We start from the raw sequence: 22,746 nt of genomic DNA on the forward strand, positions 1-22,746 counted from the left end.
GTCTGGCTCTGGAGGCGGTGATATACAAATGTATTGGTCACAGATCCCACAATATCAAACAAGCAATTTTTGGAGCTTGATTGAATAAATGCTTTGTTTATAATGAAGAGGACACTAAGCTATGATGTTTTAATGGTACAAAGAGGACTTATATGTCAAAAGATCAAGGCAAATTTGATTTCTCATGTCATGACCCCTTTAAAACCAAGTTTTATAATTGACCTAATAAAACAAGTGTGTCCGGTAGCAGTGAACAGAAGTACCTTGAACTCCAGCAGTTCCGGTCTGTGGAAGAATAAGTTCAGACACTGATAGCAGGGGATCTTGGCGACCGTCTGCACCGGACCACCAGGAGCGCTAGTCTTCGCTGATGAGCTGGACTCTGACGAAGCAGGTTTGGGAGCAGCAGGTTTTGGGGTAGATGTGGTGGTGTTGGTTGTAGATGTTGCCATGTTCACCTGGTTGCTAGGTTTTGTCTTACTGAAGGATTCCTGAACCAAACAAAACAAAGATCAACACAAACTAATATCATTCAAATCAAATCAAATCGCTCAACATTGACATTTCTTCATAGTTCTTTAGGAATCGTATGTGTCAGATATAATAGTACTATACCTTATATGCTAGAACACAGGAAAAAGAGCAGAAGTTCTGAACGGATCCATCAAACATGGCTATGTGGTACTGAGGCACTAGTTTCAGCTTGCAGTTGTTGCATTCCACTGGAATACCTGGTTTGCATCCAGACAATAAAGACATTTTTCAAACATCACACAGAAAAAACAACAGTTGTATGTGTCAAATTGAATAAATGCGTTAATGGCATTAAAATGTAATTTATAAAAATGCTTTTTTTTAATCTAAATAAAATGTACACAGAAACATGCATTAACTGTATATAACAAATGCATTAACTTTAAAACCAATAATGTTGACTAAACTAGTTAAACCAGTGGAATTTATGATGCCTGGGTGACCATCTATACTGTCATGTATTTATCATTATTTAAGGGACAGTTCACACAAAAATAAATTCTGTCATTTACTCACCCTCAAGTCATTCCAAAACTGTATGACCTTCTCTTTTTCTGTGGAACACAAAAGAAGATATTTTGAAAAAATGTGCAAGTGTTGTTTGTTTATAGCTCTATACAATAAAAAAAAAGTCAATGGGGTCCAATGTTTTGTCAAAATATCTTCTGTTGTGTTCCACAAAAAAAAGAAAGAAAATTAAACAGGTTTAAAATGATATGAGGGTGAGCAAATGATGAATTTTCTTTTTTTAAGTTGTAGTTCTTATGGAATTGACATTTCATAAAAATCTTAAATATACTCGCATACACTATATTGCACTTCACATTTTATACACAACTGTTCAAAATTTGGGGGTCAGAAAGATTTTTTTTTTTTTTAGAGAAATTATCTTACTCTGCAAAGATGCACTACATGGATCAAGAGACAGTAAAGACATTTATTTTACAAGATTTCAATTTCAAATATATGCCGTTCTATTTAAATTTCTATTAATCGAAGAATCTTTAAAATAAATCACATTTTTCATTGTTTTCAGCATTCATAATAATTACAAAACATTTCTTGAGAAGCAAATCAGCATATTAGAATGATTTCTGAAGGATCAGTAATGATGCTGAAAATTCAGCTTTGCATCACAGGAATAAATTGCATTTTAAATATATATATATAAAATAGAAAACAGTTACATGAAATTGCAATAACATATCAAAATATTACTATTTTCCCTGTATTTCTGATTAAATAAATGCAGCTTTTGTTAGCATAAGAGAATTATTTCAAAATGATTTAAAAAAATCTTACCAGCCTCAAACTTTTAATGGTATTGTAGGTATTGGCTAATATCTTAAAGGAATTATGGGTATTCATGCTCTGACTCTAAAAATGGTATCTGTGCATTCCAACAATTAAGCACACAGAGTTGTGGTAAACATATGTTCATGGTACCTGACGAACTGGTCTGGCCTTTACTCGCTGTGACACAGGAAGCGGAGCAGAAAAGCTCCCTGACGCCCTCCGAGTTGGGACTGTCCACCGCATCTGCAGCCGGGCGCAGTGTGTGACACATTTTGCAGGTGACAAGTTTCAGACTTCTCTATAAGTGAAGATCAGTTTATTCAATTATTTCTTTGCACATATAATTCACCGTTAAAGTGCCCCTATTATGCAATTTTAAAGGTTTCTTTTATTGTTTTGAATGTCTCCTGCAATAGGTCAAAAAACACTTTCATTTTCTCATAATATACTTCGAACATCACCTCATTTCTCTCCTCTGATTGGTCAGACCAGTTTGTTGGTGTGCTGCTTACAGTGCGTGTTGGAAACAAAACGCCCATTACTGTATCTGAATTTCAGCTCCAGAGGCTTCCTCAGCAGTGATACAAACAGTAACGATGGCGTCGGATTTTCCATATTAATTTCAGCTAGAGTCTTAAACCTTTTGAAGTGCAGCAATGTGGATTCACAGCATCTTCTCGACATGTTGACAACACAAACCAAACTCTTCCAGTCTCAGCTACAACTACAGTGTTTGAGGGTCAAAGTGGATGCTGTTTGTGGGCAGCCGATGAAGAGCATAAGCTAGCATTATGCAAATTTGTTATACTGTTACATAGGTATGTAACAGTAAGTGAGACTGGAATTGCTGACGACGTTTTCGGTATTTCAAAATTGATTCAGATTCTTTCTTTTAGGAGACAATTTGTCATGCCCTTTGACCTTTAAAACTCTGCAGACCTTTTACAAATCACAAACAGCTACATTACACACTGCATGAAAGGTAATATTCAAAAAATCATAATAGGGGCACTAGGACTGAAACTTAATGAGTCCTATAACTATTCCCTTGCAGTTACCTGTTTAAAGGCTAGGAGGCAGTTTTGTTTGCAGAACTTCATAACTCTGTCCTCCATCCACAGAGACGGACACTGACTGTCTGTGCCATAGCAGTATCCACCACAGTTCACACAGCTGTTCATGTTCAGCTTATTGGAGGAGCGAAACTGGTTGAAGCAGCTGTCGCTGCACAGCTTATGGATGGAGCCCATGAAGTTCACTTCATGACTATGAGTCTGAGAAATGACACAATTTCAGATCTTTAAAAACTCAGCCACAAAAATTATATTAATTAGACAATCAGAGCAACAAAATATGCCTTTTCACTTTATTAAGTCTATTTCCGATTAAGCACAAAAGAATATCACAGCCCTGCATCTTGGGGAAAAAAAAAGTTCTACTGATTTGCAAAAAGGGGTAATATTACCTATTTTGATGATGCCAAGTTCAAAAATATCAAATCTTTCCATCACATAGTTTTGTATTTTTAAAATGTGTTGATAGCACCGCCGCTCCCTACACACAGAGTACGTGTGATCATGAATTCAACAGCAAAAGTGAAAAGCGAACAGGCATTCAAAAGCAATATCATTAACACGGATACAGATAGCGATACAATAATCGAGCACCCCCATGAATCTATAGCAAATCAAATAAAAATCGTAAGTTTGTGAATTGAAATCGAATTGAATTGTAGAAGTCTACTCACCATTCCTGTCTTCTGACACACACTGCACTTGAAGTTTAAAGTACTGAGGCATTTCTGACTGCAAAACTCCTTCAAAGTCCCTAACATGTCCACCGGGCCAATTACGGTGTTATGCTGGTCACAAATCTCTCTGAGGGTAAAGAAGGTACATCAAGTCAATTCATTCCAGCAATATACAACTATACAGTTGAATGAAATGTCTAAGCGTACTTAAGGCAGCAGTGACATGTTTTCGTCTTGCTGCTGCAGAGACATTCAGGTGAGCAGAAGAGTTTAGAAGAGTCACTGCGCTGGAATGCTGTTTGTCCCTTCAGCAGGACCTTATTACAGGCTGTGCACAGCAAACCAATTCGAGTAAAAGGTTGAATAGGTTTGGCTGAGATTGATGGTGCCTTTGCTGGGACGCCTTCTGGCTCTCCTGTGACATGAAGAGGATCATGAAAGAACTGACTTGAGACCCAAAAAGGTGCTTTTTATCATTTAATAATAAAAACAATAAAAACATATACATACATACACACATACATATATATATATATTAGTGCTGTCAAAGTTAGCGCATTAACGCAAAATCATATTAACGGCACTAATTTTTTTAACGCGCGATTAACACAGCGTGTATTTTCTGTTTGACCCATGACCCAACCCCTAGTTGGAGAGATGGAGATACACAGTGTTGCCAACTTAGCGACATTGCAGACCCCTTTAGCGATTTTTTTCCCCTTAAAAAAGTGCCCAAACCTTATTTAGTTTCTGAGAATCTACCGGTACTGCTCTCCGAGCACGCATGCGCACCTACCCCCCTCCCCCTCCCCTATGACCTTTGAAACATGTCTCGACTTCATGCTCTATGTTGACTATGGTTTCAATAATAAACATACATTTGCATAAAACATCCATATTTATCCATGCCCATGTTGATTAGAGTATTACATAGGGCTGCAACCAACGATTATTTTGATAATCGATTAATCGGACGATTATTTTTACGATTAATCGGTTTATGTACTTATATTTTAGTTTTAGCCATTTTTTCCCCAAGTAAATTATCAACAAAGGGTCTTTATCATTCAACATAGACTTTTTAGAGATTTTAACCATTTTGAATTGTCATATCCTCATCAAAAACATACTTGGAGTTGTGTTTTATTATGTGTTAGTAATCCTTTGTCGAACTCTTCTGCAATCAAAACACTGACCCATACGTACTCCAGCAAATTTCACAAGGAGATTTAAAATGTTTTCACCATGGCAGTCCTTAGGGCTCTTAAAGTACAGGGTGGGCCATTTATATGGATACACCGTAATAACATGGGAATGGTTGGTGATATTAAAGTCCTGTTTGTGGCACATTAGTATATGTGAGGGGGCAAACTCCTCAAGATGGGTGGTGACCATGACATATACTAATGTGCCACAAACAGGACTTTAATATCACCAACCATTCCCATGTTATTACAGTGTATCCATATAAATGGCCCACCCTGTAGTTTAACATCCCGAACAAAGCTTATTAAGGAATCTTGCAGAACATATTTTTACGAAGAATAAGAATAAAGAATACAGTTGCAGTAAATTGCATTTTATTTTATTTTTTCCTGTAAACACACAGCTTATACCTGGGAAACAGCTTTATAGCTTATGCTGTGAAATCAATCAGAAAGTTGAAAGTAGCTTTTTTTTTGGTAAATTTATGGTAAACTTTCGTTCCTACCAAAACATTATTTCTGAGTAAAAATAATGAATTGCAGAGTTTGCTTGTGACAAGTCCTGTCAGTTTAACAGAGAGCCCCGGCCGCGCGCGCGCGCGCACTCACCCGAGCACACTCACCCGAGCGCTGTCTTGCTCTCTCTCTCCCTCGCGCATATTAATCAAAATCAATTGATACGATGGTGTCGGGGAAAAAAACTCTCCAGTGATGAAATGTTTTCTTTGTTGACAATTCTTGTGCGATATCCTAAACTGCCGAATGCTGCTTCGTTCGATTAGTTTTATCTTCCGCTTTTTTCTTTTTCTTTCTCGAGCTGCCATCTCGCTGAATGCTGCAGAGACGCTGTGCGGGAAGCACGTGACATAAAACAAGGCCAGCTATTGGCTATTCGCTACTTCTCCTGCTGTACTGGCTGAGTAAAACCTCCAGTGGCTCATTACTGCCACGCTTTGGTCACCGCAGATTTAAAATATGCACGAAATGAGCCGCTTACGGCAAATAAAAGTTATTTAGCAACTAATCGATGACTAAATTAGTTGACAACTATTTTAATAATCGATTTTAATCGATTAAATCGATTAGTTGTTTCAGCTCTAGTATTACAAACTTGAAAAGTATTAATTTAAGGTACATTTAGAAAAAAGAAAAAATGTGCGATTAATTGCGAGTTAACTCATGACAATCATGCGATTAAATTTAATCGATTGACAGCCCTAATATATATATATATATATATATATATATATATATATATATATATATATATATATATATATATATAGCTAGCTTAAAACTACTGTAATGCTTATACCTATGGATGCGGTGGAAGTATTTACTCCAACAGAGAATGCAGCTCGGATCTTCACATCATCGGGTGTTTGGTCAAAATCCTGAAAGCAGAAACACATTGGGATAATCCAGTCACTCAAAAATCTGTGTACTCAACAATAATAGAAAATAGGTGGCTAACATCAGAGAATTATAACAAAAAGAAAAAATTCATATAGCTCACATACTTTTTAGACTATATTTAGTCACATATGTATTGGCTGGAAATGCCATATGGTGTCATATCTTCTATATAGGGCCATCCTTAAAAATATTCTTGTTTGCCGTAACCCGACCGACCCAGTCAATTTAGGTCCGACCCAATTATTATTTTTTTTCCCTTTTAGTCCGACCGACTTGCCGATTGTAAACTTGCGTTAAGACCGACCGATTTTTTTTTTACTCTTCAAACAACTAATACAAATGCAATAAAATGATATTAATTGTATTTTATTGTGAATAAATAGGCCTACATAGGCTACAAACGTAGGCTACACTCTTTATTTTAAATAAAAACCCGTGGCGTCATCTATGATTATAAGGGCTGTGTAGGCTGTAGGCCTATGCGAAATGAAAGCGAAATCGCGACACTCAGATCCACGAAAAATATGTTTTAGTAGGCTAATTCTATGAATTACACTGCGCAAACCAAAAGTAGGCTATTATACCCACCGGATGAAGAGGGATCGGCTCTCCACAGAACATAATTTATAGCCTATTCATTTTATTTTATTTTTCGTGTTCGCATTTATGAGGAAGAAACAATGTTACGGACGTGAGCGCTCTGAAAGCGGCAATTAAAACTTCACAGAGATCTCAAACAGGCATTTAAAACACCAAATATTAAGAATGGGCATATTAAGCAAAATAAAATTCGATGATTGATCGAAAATTGTATCTCTCCCCCCACATGCTCACCGGCAACGCTCCGACAGTAAATTTCTCTGTAGGCTACTGTCTAGGCCTGTGTTGTCATTAAAAAACGATTTAGTTTCATATTCATGTTTAAATAAAATAATATTTATTTTTTAAATTTCATGTTGATTATATGAAAAGTGAATAGCATGAATAAGATAAGATGATCCCGAAAATATCGGAAGACAAATGGAGTGGGCAGACATGATTTTAACCACTTCATTAAGTTTGTTTTTGTAGAAAGTCTGTCTTTAAAGTGAATTTCGTTTTGTATTAATTGTATCTTAATTTTGATCAATGTTTCATCAACCAATTTCCTGTATTTAATAAGAGGTAGGCTAAATAAGGCAATATAAATGCAGGACACGGAGTCGCCGGCGCGTGAACTGGAGCTGGTCTCTTAAATGAACCGAAACTCAGCGTATAAGCTACTTGCCTCACAGACCTGAGACATATATATAGGCCTATATAAAAAAGCATGAAATGTACACTTTTAAACAAAACAATTCAAAACGAAAGAAAACAGACTGCTCTCTGCTTATGTAATGAAATGTGCATTTCTCTCTGGCGCGTTCACTAGGCTACTGCGAAGATCGCGTCAGCATCGTCAACTTCATCTTTGACACAGAAAACACTTGTTTATTAATAAACAATTGAAATGTCTCCTTGATATATTTGACATACTAATAATCATCACTTTTCCCAATTCTGACAGCTTAGGCGCGTTATTGGCAGCGCACCCGTTACATGAATAGGCCTATAATATTACCGCTATAATATTATTCTTTGGTGTTCAGTTTATACAGGTTTTCTAATTGTTATTTAATATATAGCCTATATGTATACTTGGCACGAAGTTCTGGAAAACTGTCAGTGAAGTCCCGATATGCAAATTTGACCAAAATTGTACATTTTTTTTTTACATCGAATCTCGAAAAAAAAAAAATAGACCGACCAACCGACCTTTTTTTTTTTTTTTTTTGCTGTTACGGCAAACCAAGATATTTTTAAGGATGGCCTAACTTATAAACTACCACTCAAATGTTTGGGGTCAGTAAGATTTATTTTTGAAAAGTCTCACCAAAACTGCATTTGATAAATATACAGTAAAAATCATTAAATTATGATATATTACAATCTAGTATAAAATGTTTTATAAAGTTGTCTATTTCAGTAAATTTTATATTTATTTCTGTGATTTTTTCAGCATTACTCCAGTCTTCAGTGTCACATGATCCTTCAGAAAGCATTCTGATATGCTGTTTTGGCACTCAAAAACATTTCTTATAATTATCAATGCATTATCAAAACAGTTGTGCTGCTTAAAGGAGAGCTCCGGTCAATTTTAACATTGAGCTCATTTTTTTGTAAATTTGGAGTGCTGTCAGTACAGAGAACAACGACAAAAATCGGTGTTGCCTACACCGTGTTATCCTCTTTTTAAAATTTGCACCCTGTTGACTTAAATGGGGCAAGTTTTAAACCTGCTTTTAGCCTCTTAACATCCTTGATGTGTCATTACAAGTGCACAGCCATTGTGAGTGATTCCTTCAGAGTGAACACGGGTGAATCTGACTGCAGTAGATGTGAAAGATATGAATAAAAGTGATGTTAATTCAGCCAGCGCACATACCTGTATTTTCTTCCTGTTTTCGGTCGAAGTCCACAGTAGTCGATTGTAGAGTTCACGCGCATAGGTTTAGTTACCTATGATCACGCGCGTGAACTCGACAATCGACTACTGTGGACTTCGACCGAAAACAGGAAGAAAATACTGAAGGAATCACTCACATGGCTGGGCACTTGTAATGACACATCAAGGATGTTAAGAGGCTAAAAGCAGGTTTAAAACTTGCCCCATTGAAGTCAACAGGGTGCAAATTTTAAAAAGAGGATAACACGGTGTAGGCAACACCGATTTTTGTCGTTGTTCTCTGTATTGACAGCACTCCAAATGTACAAAAAAATGAGCTCAATGTTAAAATTGACCGGAGTTCTCCTTTAATGTTTTTTTGTTGTTGTTGTTAGAACAGTGATACTTTTTTTCGAGGATTTTTTGATGAATAGAAAATTCAAGAGAACTGCATGTATTTAAATAAACCCTTTGTGACATTATGTCTTTTGATCAATTTAAGGAATCCTTGTTCAATAAAAGTATTAATTTCTTTAAAAAAACAACAACAAAAAAAAACTTACTGAGCCCAAACTGTTGAATGGTAGTTCATGTTGCTTGACAAATTCATTTTATGACAAACAAACGTATAACTTTTCTCAGCATTTGGAAAATACAAGTTTAAATTTCAGTATACTTGAGTAAAGTACCTCATCATCCTTAATGTTTCTCTCTGGGGTCTGTGGTGCTTTCTTCCACTCTTCATCCATTGGTTCATCCTTGATCTCCTTGACCTTCAAAGGTAGAATGACAGAGGTTGCTTAGATTTTTTGTCAACAGCATGTGTTTGATGGATAAATGTAAGTGATTTTATGTGCTTTATGGATTAGCAAACAAACTCAAACTTATTCTCCCTCAGCATGTAAACATTAAACAGTGATGCTGTGCTGACCGTTAGAGCAGACGATTCCTTATTCCTGGTTTTTACGTCTTTGGCCTTCTTTGTTTCTGTTAAACAGGAAAAGTATACAAATCATGTTAAAATACAACAAAAATAAACAGTATAACACTTATTATTAACTTACTAATATGATTTAATGTAAAGTTTTAAAGGAACAGGATTTTGAACCAAGTAAAATGCAATCATTGGTGCAATTACCTGAATCTGAAACTTCCATCTTCTCATTGTAATCCTCATTCTGGTCCACTGCCATTTCGTACATGCAGTCCTCAACTTTAGTGATCACAAGCTCTTCTGAAGACTGTGCTGTGTCCTCTGCGTTGATCTCTCTGTCCTTGTTCTCCTCTGATTCAATGTCTTCATTCTTATGCTCACGGTGTCCTGTAAAGCCCAGCTGTGAAACTGTAGACTGTGAGGGGCCAGACTTCGCTCCTAAAAGTGGGAAATTATTACATTAATCGTTAACACTTTATAGTTTTGGTCATATCGCCCACCCCTAACACACAGGAACAAAAATAAGATCCTTCTTGCCTTCTGAAGTAGCAGCAGAATCCATGCTGTCCTTTTCATCAAGACTTTCTTTCATTTGGAGTCCTATCTCTGCAGGATCACTCTGACAGAAAGAGCAATATTACAATTAAGAAGTAAAACCTGCTCACTAACACTTTCAACTTGTGAGACAAAATATGTGAGGACTTACCACTTGGTAGTACCATGTGGGGGGAAGAGCATAGTAGGTCTCAAAAACAGACGGAGATGTAGACTGATTTGTAACAGTTAAAATGAGTTTTGACTGACGTTGGCCACGTCGTACAGGGCAGGTTCTGTGGTTCTTTTGCCTTCCTGAAGTTGACTGAAAATCATCTGCGATATTCACCTTCTCATCTTCCTCTATATCTTCACAGTCATCTGCTGACAGGGCGTCTGGATCACTCACAATCTCCTAAAACAGCAGCAAACAGATGGTGTTATATGAATAGTTCAACCAAATGCTGTCATTTACACATCCTCATGGAGTTTCAACCCTGCATGTTATTATGATCACCTCTGAACACAACAGGAAATGATTATTTTCTGTACAATGGCAGTGTACGCATGTTGACCATGGAGTCTCAAACTCCAAAACTAAATGGAGAAAGTACAAAAGTAGTCCATATGACTCGTGCAGCGTTTTCCAAAACTTATGAAGCCATACTATAACATTGTGTGAGAAAAAAAGAGGAAATTTAAGAATTATTACATTGGTTTGATTTTTTTATTATTGAAGACAGAACAAGTAGCTAACATAGGATTGCATAAAATAGTACAATACAAAAGTGTTTCCCACACAGACTAATTCGTGGCGGTGCGCCACAGAATCGGCCACCACATATTGCTTTTCGCTATTAATTTTTGTTACGCTATTTAAAACATGCAGCTTATTCATTCAGCTGCATTTCCTCTCCCTCCGTCTCTGTCACACACACACACACTCCCCTCCGTGCACACCACATCTGCCTCCATGAAAACGAGATAATCCGAGGTCAAAAAATATTTTATATTCTGAATACAATGTCGTCAGTGTGTTAATGTTGGAGTCCCGACCCGACCCTTAGCAAACAAGCGATTACGCCTGCTTTAACTCAGTCAAGTAACATTAGTCGCAAATGTTTGCGGTAAAATGCAGTTGGGTTGTCGAGGTCAAAACACTATTTAAGCTGTGAATCAAATAAACATTATAAATAATATTATGTCATTTTTAGGGTGTTAAATGTGTGGATTTTGGGTTGGGTGTGAAGCATTTTTTATTAATATTTAATATAATAAAGATCTGTGTAACAAATTAACGAAGGAATTATTTTGACGTGTAAAAGAAATGTGTCAAGAACTTGATATTTAAAGGAGAACTCCGGGCACTTTAAGTTAATCTTGATCGTTATACCTTTGTGAGTGCTGTCTATAGGAAAAAAAAAGAACCGGATTGGTGCTTGCAACACGGAGCTGCTACAGCTAATGCCCAGAGCTCCCACTCAGCTAAAACGGCAGTTACGGGGGCATATTAGGGGTGCGCCAAAATATCGATATGGCGATATCTCGCGATATTTACTCCCGCGATCGATTCTCGATGCGCTCTTGCCAAGTATCGATCTTAAAAGCTGTTTGGGCGGGCGCACACGGTGCGAGTTCGGACACTCGGGAGGTCGTGACTCTTGAGATACTGCACACGTTGCGAGTCAGTTTAACTGATGATAATCGCGTCAAAGCAGCTGGTACACGGCACGACTGTCCTGCATGAATTTTATCCTGAGCCGGCAGCAATCACGTGGGCTTTCGCACTAAACACAGAGACAGGCAAATGCAGGCAAAGCTTCAGATAGAAAAATGACATAAATGTGTGTGCAAATGATTTGTTGAAAAGCAGAGAACAGTAGCCATTCCTTTCAACATAAAAACTTAAAAGAGAGAGAGAGAGAGAGAGAGAGAGAGAGAGAGAGAGAAGTGTGTGTGTGACAGTGACAGTGTATGCGCACGCTGTATGGTTGCTGCCACTGAGGTATAGCCCCATCGACGTGGCTGTGTATGATTTGGCAATAGGGGACAGCTGGTGAAAATCGGGCCGACTCCCCGAATTTTTTAAACATGTTTAAAAATTATCGGGAGGTCGGGAGGTGCTCGGCTCGGCTTGTAATTCCTCTCACACGCTGCGAGCCGCGACCATGCGAGCATCACCGATTCCACTCGATTTCTACCGAGTGAAAAAAATCATCTGCGAGCAAAACAAAAATAGTGTCTGTGACTGTTTTGTTGCAACTGATAAGACACAAGTTGTTTTTGTTATTGTGTTTCATCCAAAAATATAAATGGAGATTCATTTTCCTAATTAAAAAAAAAATCTTTTTATTTCTTAAAACATGATATATTGTGAGTTATTACTGATAATATATCGATTATCGCAGTATCGCCATATCGTGATATTATCGGTATCGTGAACAATGTATCGCATATCGTGAAGTACCCAGTGATTCCCAGCCCTAGGGCATAGGCCTATACATAAAGAGTGTCTTTGTCTTGTTAGTAGTAACAGCAAATGCTTGTGTGATTTATCTTCATGTCCAGTGCATGTTTCAGCACCACTTTTCATTGCCTTCTGAGGTGTTGATTGTGGAACCTCTTTTAGTCCGATGTATGCACCAAGGCACTCTGTTGCTTGACCTTCATCTGACTCGTGTTCTGTTGGCTGGTATGGTTCCTGTACGCTTTCCTAAAAAAATATTGCTTGTCATTACAAAGTCAACACTAAGTAGAGCTACACAAACATGAATACACACTGTGTATTATTATTAGTAGTAGTAGTATCATTGACTGCACCCTTATGAGTAGAACACAGTTTCACATTGGTTTGACTACATATCTCTCTCATGTAAAACCATTCTTACCAAATATATGGTGCCCATATAAAAAAGTAGTAGTTATAGAAATGCAAAATTTTTTTTTGGTTTTACTAACTTACATCAAGACTACATTTTATTGCTCATTTCATGTATTGCCAGCTTTACAAATAGAAAGGACACATACAAAGACGTTGTTCACATACCTCCGTTGGATGCGAACACACCACAGGCACAGCTGTTGATGTCAGTACTATGCGATTCTCTCCTTGTTTTGTAAAATCATCAGGGGAAAAATGATCGCTGCAGACCCTCCTCAACTTTAGTAAGTTTATGGGTGTGTTGATATCCAGCCGAAGAGCGATCAACCATAACTTCAAGAGAGAAGGCTTATAAATTGGGAATTCGTGAAAACTCACCACTCCCGGATGAGTTCGCGCGAGCATACGTAATTGTTTTCTTTTACGTCGGTTTAAACATCTCGGATAAGCGCAAATTAGTACCATTTCTATTAGCCGTCTTACCTACTACAATCTCTGTTCTGTGTAAACAATGAGTGACGTACACGCACGAGAGATCACTTCCGGCGCTTGCGCAGACTAATGGGAGTTTGCACATCAAGTTGAAGTAATTATTATTTTTTATTTTTTATTGAACATTATCAATTTCAAGTTGAAGTACAACTAGCCACAACTGCAGAATCTCGAGGTCATGGAAAGGAAGACGATGAAAATTTAAGTTATTGTATTTTCGCATTCTGTTGCCACAAACGCGAACCATTTCTTCTTCACTTGTGTTGTGAGCAACTCCGCACTTCAGCGCGAGACTACTGCCGTCTAAAACACTATTTAGGTGAATTTAAACAATGGCTAAGTTGCTAAACGCATCTTGTTGTCATGTAAGGGCCCTGTTCATGTTGGACAGACATTTTAATTGCATTTTGTGTCTGTTAAAAGGCACAAAGACACTCTTTATGTATATGCCCTCATAACTGCCGTTTTAGCTGAGTGGGAGCTCTGGGATTAACTTAAAAATTGCCCGGAGTTCTCCTTAAACTAAGACGAGTTGATACATACCTCTCTCGTCTCCGCGTGCGCTCAATCGCTCTGGCGCGCGACAACACTTTGCTAGCACTTAGCTTAGCCCAGTTCATTCATTAGGATCCAAACAGAGATGAAGCTAGAAGCGACCAAACACCTCCACGTTTTCCCTATTTAAATACAGTTACACGACCAAGTATGGTGACAAAATAAAACGTGGCGCTTTTCTAAGCGGGTAAAAAGGATAACCATAATGTCTGGCGGAATAGCACTTTCGACTCGGCGCAGTAATATCAACACTCCTGAAAAATCCTCTCTCACTTCCGTCAATAGAACCAACGTGACTTTTACTTCTACCCGTGCTACTAGCAAACTGCAAGAGATCATTTGCAATGGCGGACTTTGTAGACGACGACTGGTTTGTAGCAGACCCAGAGCAACCAGATTTCGCAGCTAAGTTTACTCGCGTTAACCGGGTTGAACTCAAGTTCAACAAGCTAAGGTTACTGACACTTCCAGGACAACCAAATACCATGCAAAAGGACACTTACAGTGTTGAGTGAGAATGAGAATCCACGTTGTTGTGTTCGTGATTTGAGTATTGTCGGTGTGGCCGCATTGTTTAGGCGTAATCCTGTGGAGGTATAGTCCTCCTGTGTGAAATGCTCGGAGCAAACACGCCACTTATTCATAATCTCCACCGGTGTTGTTGTATCCATGTTCAAAGCAGCTAACCAAGGTTTCCGCCGTTTGTGGTGAGTTGGAATTCTGTGAAACATGACGGCACTATATACCTTCGGCTTGTTATCACAACCCTTTACGATGCACGTTATTACCATGATTGTTCACAAACTATCTTCCTACAACCTGATACTTAGTCAACTCTGCTCAAACTACTATTACTGGTGCGAGTAGCATCTGCTCAGGGTTGCCAGGTGCCAGCAAGGTTTTCCAGCCCAAAACCTCGTCAAAAACCGCCCAAAAAACCGCCCAATTTTTTGTGTGGTTTGTTTCTCGTTTAAACAAATTAAAATCATTAACAAGCTTTAAAATGACCCATTTTTCGACTTAGCCTATCCAATTTTAGAAACAATATTCAATCAAATGAACGCAAAAGTAGGCTACTGACCTCAATCAGACTATTCTACTAAACTATAAGCTTATGTTACGGAAAATAATGCGATCAACTTATCGATGAGTCTCTTTATTGTCAATAAAAGTCACTTGGAAAAAAAGCATTCAGTAACATAAAAACAGTGGATATATGGACATAAAAAATAACCCACTTTAACATTTCAGTTATTTCAAATGGCAACATAAAACATGCATATTAGGGCTTGGAGAAAAAAAAAATCGATTTTTTTTTTTTTTTGTGATTTTAAAATCGATTTTTTTTATTACAGATATTAATTCAAATTAATTTTTTTTTTTTTCTTGCTTATAGATGAGGTTGACCGAAGTTATAGCCACTTTCGTTTCAACAGGATGAAATGTGTCGTTACATAGCTGCACCATTCTTTAAAAGTCTGTGATCTCGATTCAAACACTCACACGTTCTTCTTCCATTTCGTCTGTCTATTAAACCTTTGACAAAATCATATGGCAACATTCAAATCTGTGTTGGCGTGCGTCACTTTAAGGTAGTGGGAGGGAGTGTTGTGAGGTTGAGTGAGAGTGAGACTGCTGCCTGCTGAACATTGGGTCGCAGGAATAAGGATCTGAAGTGCCGGTGTTTCGGGAACAAAAACCCGCCGAACTGATCCGAAACCAGCCCAACTTTTATCCACCCGCCCAAACCCATTTTTGCCCGCAAAATAGATTGCAAAACCGCCCAATTGGGCGGTAAACCGCCCAATCTGGCAACCCTGCATCTGCTTGCAAAACAGGAGGCTGCATTTTCAGGACCCCAGTTCTAGGACCTTAGGTGTTTAGTGACAACGCCACCTTCCGAATTAGAGGACCAGCGAAGATGGATGACAATCAGAGTGCGAGTATCAAATGCGAATCAATTTTTATTTGTTTAGCTTTTGATTTGCTAAATAGTCTTGAATGCATAGCCATCATCATATATTAGCCTCTAATGCTGCAAAATATGGCAAGCCGTTTTAGCTTAAATTGTACCCAGCGTTACTCGTCGTAAATGCATTTTTACTAGTAAGAATTCAATTAGAGAGCTCTACAATTCAATTCTTACTAGTAGCAATTACAATTATAGAGCTCTCTTATTCAATTACTACTAGTAAGAATTACAATTACAGAGCTCTCTAATTCAATTATTACTAGTAAGAATTACAATTACAGTAATTCCAATTACAGAGCTCTCTAATTCAGTTGTTACTAGTAAGAATGCAATTGCAGAGCTCTTTAATTCAATTACAGAGCTCTGCAATTATACATATCTTTAATTCGTATTTTTACTAGTAAAAATTCAATTAGAGAGCTCTGTAATTGTAATTGTTACTAGTAATAATTGAATTGTAGAGCTCTCTAATTGTAATTCTTACTAGTAACAATTCAGTTGTAGAGCTCCGTAATTAAAAATGAATGGAAGTCAATGGAGACATATGACTAGTAAAAATTCATTTGCAGAGCTCTCTAATTGTAATTCTTACTAGTGTTAATTGAATAAGAGAGCTCTGTAATTGTAATTCTTACTAGTAGTAATTGAATAAGAGAGCTCTCTAATTGTAATTGCTACTAGTAAGAATTGAATTGTAGAGCTCTCTAATTGAATTCTTACTAGTAAAAATGCAATTACGACGAGTAACGCTGGGTACAATTTAAGCTAAAACGGCTTGCCATATCAAAATGAATGGTTAGCACATTCATTTAACGGAACTGTTGCATGATAAGCCTGTGTTGACTTATTGACAGCACAATAAACTGTAGCATGTTCGTCCTGGAAGCTTGTTAATTACGCATTTTTAATTCAGTTAAAATAATCTTAATGTTTTCAGTCACGTGCTCACAGTCAGTCTGTTTAACATTACCCGCAATACATGTTATGAGTACGTCTTCATTTTGACATGGTTTTATAATGTTGGTTGAGACATATGGCATTTTAATAGTCAGACATAACAGAGAGGCCATCATAATAACTGACTGTTAAAATACCACGTGCTAGATTGTGTCATTTACTGTGTACTGTACTCTATATGAAGTGCTTTCAAGGACACAGCTCAGGGTAGGCAATAGTATGACAAAAGATAAATTTTGTCATACTAAATAGAGCCCGACCGATATATCGGCGGGCCGATATTAGGCATTTTCCTAACTATCGGTATCGGCATTTATAACGGCCGATAAATTAATATTTAAAAAAATGCAGCGTGCAGTGATTTATGTAAGGATGGCGCTGCCAATAAAGCACCTAAAAGCTGTTACAAAGAACTGGCAAAAGTGGCAAAAAAATAACAGCGCGTCCGGTGTAGACACAGTGTTAAAGCTCATTCTGCTACGTTACAACATCAAGCAATATTCCAATAGTTTATGTAATTATAACACTTTATATAGGGCCATTTTGCATTAAAAGTAGCCAGATGGAGAGTGACACGTTCAGAATTAATACACTTTTAGTAAACTACAGAACAGCGCGAGCGGGAAGCGGCGCACCTCATGCAGGCAGAGAACGCGTCCGAGAACGGACACTGTTAGTGATATAAAACGCACACACACAGGTCTGTTAAATTAAGCAATACTTTTAAGGTAGTCTAATATTTTTCTGACTAACAAAATTACTGACACAGTAAAGGGTAGATTTAAATAAAGAAAAACGAAATTTAAATAAAGAAAAACGAAATATAAATTTCGTTTAATTTCTTTATTTAAATTTCGTTTAATTTTTTAATTAAATTTCGTTTAATTTCTTTATTTAAATTTCGTTTAATTTCTTTATTTAAATTCCGTTTTTCTTTATTTAAATTTCGTTTAATTTCTTTATTTAAATTTCGTTTAATTTCTTTATTTAAATAAAGAAATTAAACGAAATTTAAATAAAGAAAAACGGAATTTAAATAAAGAAAAACGGAATTTAAATAAAGAAATTAAACGAAATTTAAATAAAGAAATTAAACGAAATTTAAATAAAGAAAAAACGAAATTTAAATAAAGAAAAACGAAATTAAGTTAAATTAAAAAACGAGATTAATTTAGATTGATAATAACGGGTAAAAAGGCTAATACATTTTGTTTCTATTATTCTATTTTCCACAATGTCAAAGCAACACAGCTTAATCCAAAACACAAGCTCAGACATGCACTTCCTCCATACAAACTCCGCTGTTCTGCGCTCTTGCCAGAGAAGACTCCCGTTGCTGGAACACTTGCGCGTCAGTTCTGTTTCTAGCATGCATGCGTTTTCCGCGTGGCTCGAGCCGCGCCTGAGAGACGCGTGTCTCACGCAGGCAGTGTGCAAACTCCAACCTGTTAACATGGGAGCCGAAATAAAAACGGCCATGCCACGCAGTCAGTGTGTCGCCGGCCTTATTCAAGCGCGAATGAGAACCGTTTCGCGGGGGATCCCAGATGTAAAAAAAAAACAACAACAACAACAAATATTCGAATGTCAAATTTTCAAATCGAATACCAACCCACCGAATGAATATTCGAATATTCGGGTCCAGCCCTAGTTTCACGTTTAGTACATTTTGCTTACTAATTTAAAATAGTATAAAACTACTGTACATATGTAATTATAAACGTTTTCATTATGATATTATTAATTTTACTTTACTAAAAAGATCTGAGCTCTTCCTCCACTGGTAGATATTAGAGAAATTAAGATTAAAAATAGAAGAGTATTTATAATATAATATAATATAATATAAAATGCTATATATTATATTATAATATAAAATATTACAGCTCAAATTCTCATTCTATCATTCACCCTGCCTCCATTACATATCTTTGTCACACAAGTGTTTAATCACCACATTTGAGTTATCATTGCAAAACGTTTATATACTGTATTTATTCTGTTTATACTGTTTTTCTATATACAGTACCCATCACCAATTGGAAAGTGTGTCCAAACTTACTGTACTATAATACACATAAATAATATTGCTACTGTATTATAATATACACATAAATAATATCGGCCGATATATCGGTATCTGGCTTTTTTTTATCGGTATCGGCATCGGCGCCCAAAAATCCATATCAGTCGGGCTCTAATACTAAAATACAGCATACCTGCGCTCATACCTGTATTTATTTCCTGTTTTCGGTCAAAGTCCATAGTAATCGATTGTCGAGTTCACGCGCATTGGTTTAGTACCTATGATCATGCGCATGAACTCGACAATCGATTACTATGGACTTTGACCGAAAACAGGATGTAAATACAGGTATGTGCGCTGGCTAAATAAATAATTTTTATTCATATCTTTCACATCTACTGCAGTCAGATTGACCCGCGTTCACTCCGAAGGAATCACTCACATGACCTGTGCACTTGTAATGACACATCAAGGATGTTAAGAGGCTAAAAGCAGGTTTAAAACTTTCCCCATTGAAGTCAACAGGGTGCAAATTTTAAAAAGAGGATAACACGGTGTAGGCAACACCGATTTTTTTCGTTGTTCTCTGTTTTGACAGCACTCCAAATGTACAAAAAAATTAGCTCAATGTTAAAATTGACCGGAGTTCTCCTTTAATACTTAAATGAAGTAGTTAAAAAAAACTAATATATATATATATATATATATATATATATATATATATATATATATATATATATATATATAGTCAGGAAAAGTTGTCAATGTTGTTTCTATTCAGATTTCTTGCATCTCTCTCTATTTTTTTTCTCAGTTCAGATGGGCTTTATTGACATGAGTGTTTCTAGAACCTTTGTTCCCACAAGATCGAAATAATTTTTTTCCAAATCTTTAAACAGTATGCAATAATAGTATTATGAACATTAATTGATATCATTATATTTGTATTGTATATGTGTGTGCACTCTGTGGTAACTAAGATCTGTTAAATATGAAATTTAAAATTAGAGAGTATAACATGTTCAACTAAATGTTCCTTATTTAATTCACTTCTCTTTCTCTCTCTTAGGAGTCAGTGATGATGTTGTCCATGAAGTTCTGTATATGTGGTTCACGTCATAAACAGATTTGTTTTTGTGTGTTCATTATTTAGTAAAAATATACACAATCTTAAATCAACCCCCAGAGTCATCCTTGTCTTCCCTCTGTACTTGAAAATGTGGTCGATCTAGTGACTGAAAAGACTATAACATGATTCCTTGTTTATTTTACTTGAGTTATTATATTATGCTAGTTAGACCCAATAACTTCTCAACATTCCTAGGAACCAGGTTTAATTGCAATAAAGAAAGTAGTATTTTGGTGTAATAAAAGTTAAAATAAAACTCTAATATAGTTAAAACTGGGTGGAAATACTGCCTTGGTGGCACTTTTTTCGGTCCTCCAAAACTAGGGTCCTGGAAATGCATTCTTGGGACTGCGGTTCTCGACTCGGTATGTGGCGCGATCACAAAAAAAAAAATAGGGTCCTGAAAATGCGGCCTCCGGGACTGCAGATGGATAATATTGACTGGTGCAGGCGTGCAGGTCACGTTGGTTCTAGGATTTTTCCAGGAGTGATGATATTACTGCGCCGAGTTGAAGTGCTCCTAAGTGTTATTCCGCCATACATTATAGTTATCCTTTTTACCCGCTTAGAAAAGCGCCACGTTTTATTTTGTGTCACCATACTTGGTCGTGTAAGTAAGGAATAATTGACAACACGCCGTTGAATTACAGAAATAATTTTTACCCGACTTCGGTATAGGATATTTACCGACTTCGGACAACATTGTTCAGATTATGTATTTCAAGACGTTTGTAAAGTTTTTGTCATTAAAACGCTCATTAAAATTCCAATGCCTCCGTTGCTAATTCCAAAACGTCATTTTAGAGTTAGTAACGGAGGTTTGAGCCACTGATAGCAGACTAATACTGGGGACACACGACTAGCTGACACATTCTGTGACTGTTTTCATCGCAGCATATTTTAAACACCGACTTTGAACACGCGTTTGGGCATGATCAGTCATCAAATTACATTCATAACCGGCCTTAAAGTGTGTCCTCGGCTCGGCTTTATGCAGTTATTAGAGAGAGATGTTGCAATAATGAGACAAAAGCATGTGCGTCAATATTATTTCATTCGGTCATTTTTTTTTTTTTCTATTATTGACAGATGACAGTAGACTAGCCAAATAAATGAAAAAAAAAGCCTTTTAACAAGTAAGGCCTATCAATAACTATTTATTTGTTATATTATCTGCAATAAAAATCCGTGCTGCAGGACTATCCATTTATTTAGCCTATATTCAGTTTAATTTTCTATTGATTATAGATAGGAATATACTTTATTTATTAAAATTAAACTGCATGTTTCCATTGATTGTGAAGCTAGACATTGAAAATTGCAGATCAAGCGCATGGGGCTGCATGTTTTTTTCTTGTTATGAATTGTATCCTATTTTCCGTTATTACAGTTGACTACGCGAAGTGATATGGAACTGTAATGCGGTCAAGACCTGCCTGGAACTACTTTAGCTGTGCGTTTCCCTGAAAATAATGCACACCTTAGAACGTTCGTCAACCAATCAGATTCAAGCATTCAACGGCCCTGTAGTATAACTGTATTTAAATAGGGAAAGCGTGGAGGTGTTTGGTCGCTTCTAGATTCATCTCTGTTTGGATCATAATGAATGAACTGGGCTAAGCTAAGTGCTATCAAAGATTGAGTGCACGCACTGAGACGAAAGAGGTATGTATCAACTCGTCTTAGTTAAGGGAATAACAGTTTGATATGAGAAAACGGTGGAGTGTTCCTTTAATGTTTTCTTTAAAAAAGTTGGGCACAGCAGTTGATTTCAGAAGGAGTTGTGTCTTTTGTTGACTTGGTTTGTAGTCGTCTGGTGAAAAATGTTCACTGCACATCTTCATTTGCTTGACGTACCGAAGCGGTAAATTAACACCCCGCAGCCACAGCTTCAGTCGCTCAGAATCATTTAAAGGAGAACTCGGCAACTCTAGAAAACTCTAGTCACTTCTTCGCTGATTTTCCCTTTTGTTGTCGCATGTTTTCCCCACGAGCTCCCCCTACAGCTGTGGGGGGGCGTATATTTCACAACACGGACGTAAAAACTCACTTGCGGCAGCCTCCTCCCCCTCTCTACCGCTGCTCATGTGCGTTTGTTATGATCGGAGCAAGCCAACTGTATCGTGTGGAGCTATGTCTACCGAGGTGGGTTATCTGGTAATACATCATACATGCGTGTGTGTTTATGTCGAATTGCCGTAAAGCAATTCGTGTTTCGCGCTCGCGCTCGTTCTCGCTTCTCACGAGACTTCCAATTTCTGTCTTACCGGGACGGCAGTCCCCAAGTTGCAAGGTTGGTTTTCCACCTGGGAACGCTGGGGGGAGCAGGGAAAGTCATCAATATCACCAGAATAGGTTGTTTAACCATCCAAATGATTTCTAGACAGTTTTATTAAGTTAAAAAAGTTACCAAGTTCTCCTTTAACGAGAAAGTGTGAAAGGGAAGACATTCATTTTGCGGCATTGGTGAGGCACTTTTACGTTTTCTCGGTTTCTCACGATTCTGACATCCAGGAAATGCACACTTTAGCACCATTTTAAACACTACATTGAGACCTAAAGCACAATCAAAGTCGAATTCAATAGCTTACATACAGCGCG

General features: G+C 37.1%; 1 protein-coding gene across 9 annotated transcripts in view; it reads right to left on the reverse strand.

Moving 5' to 3' along the window:
• LOC307162719 (zinc finger MYM-type protein 4-like) overlaps positions 1-22,746 on the reverse strand; it is a 48,527-nt gene that overhangs the window by 8,754 nt on the left and 17,027 nt on the right. For 6 of the 9 annotated variants that reach the window (XM_079878247.1, XM_079878241.1, XM_079878246.1 and 3 more), the window contains exons 2-13: positions 10,306-10,548; positions 10,137-10,218; positions 9,804-10,037; positions 9,597-9,652; positions 9,355-9,438; positions 6,101-6,179; positions 3,788-3,995; positions 3,578-3,707; positions 2,889-3,104; positions 1,981-2,128; positions 616-731; positions 264-491 (exon numbers count right to left, since the gene is read on the reverse strand). In XM_079878247.1, the coding sequence (XP_079734373.1) occupies positions 264-491; positions 616-731; positions 1,981-2,128; positions 2,889-3,104; positions 3,578-3,707; positions 3,788-3,995; positions 6,101-6,179; positions 9,355-9,438; positions 9,597-9,652; positions 9,804-10,037; positions 10,137-10,218; positions 10,306-10,548 (1,824 nt within the window). Of the gene's footprint in view, positions 1-263; positions 492-615; positions 732-1,980; positions 2,129-2,888; positions 3,105-3,577; positions 3,708-3,787; positions 3,996-6,100; positions 6,180-9,354; positions 9,439-9,596; positions 9,653-9,803; positions 10,038-10,136; positions 10,219-10,305; positions 10,549-12,716; positions 12,847-13,179; positions 14,327-14,564; positions 14,919-22,746 lie in introns of those variants that run through there. The other 3 variants (XM_079878248.1, XM_079878244.1, XM_079878249.1) reach the window with 3 other exon arrangements.

The sequence above is a fragment of the Squalius cephalus genome, assembly GCF_949319135.1.
Source record: "Squalius cephalus genome assembly, chromosome: 8".
Taxonomy (NCBI): domain Eukaryota; kingdom Metazoa; phylum Chordata; class Actinopteri; order Cypriniformes; family Leuciscidae; genus Squalius; species Squalius cephalus.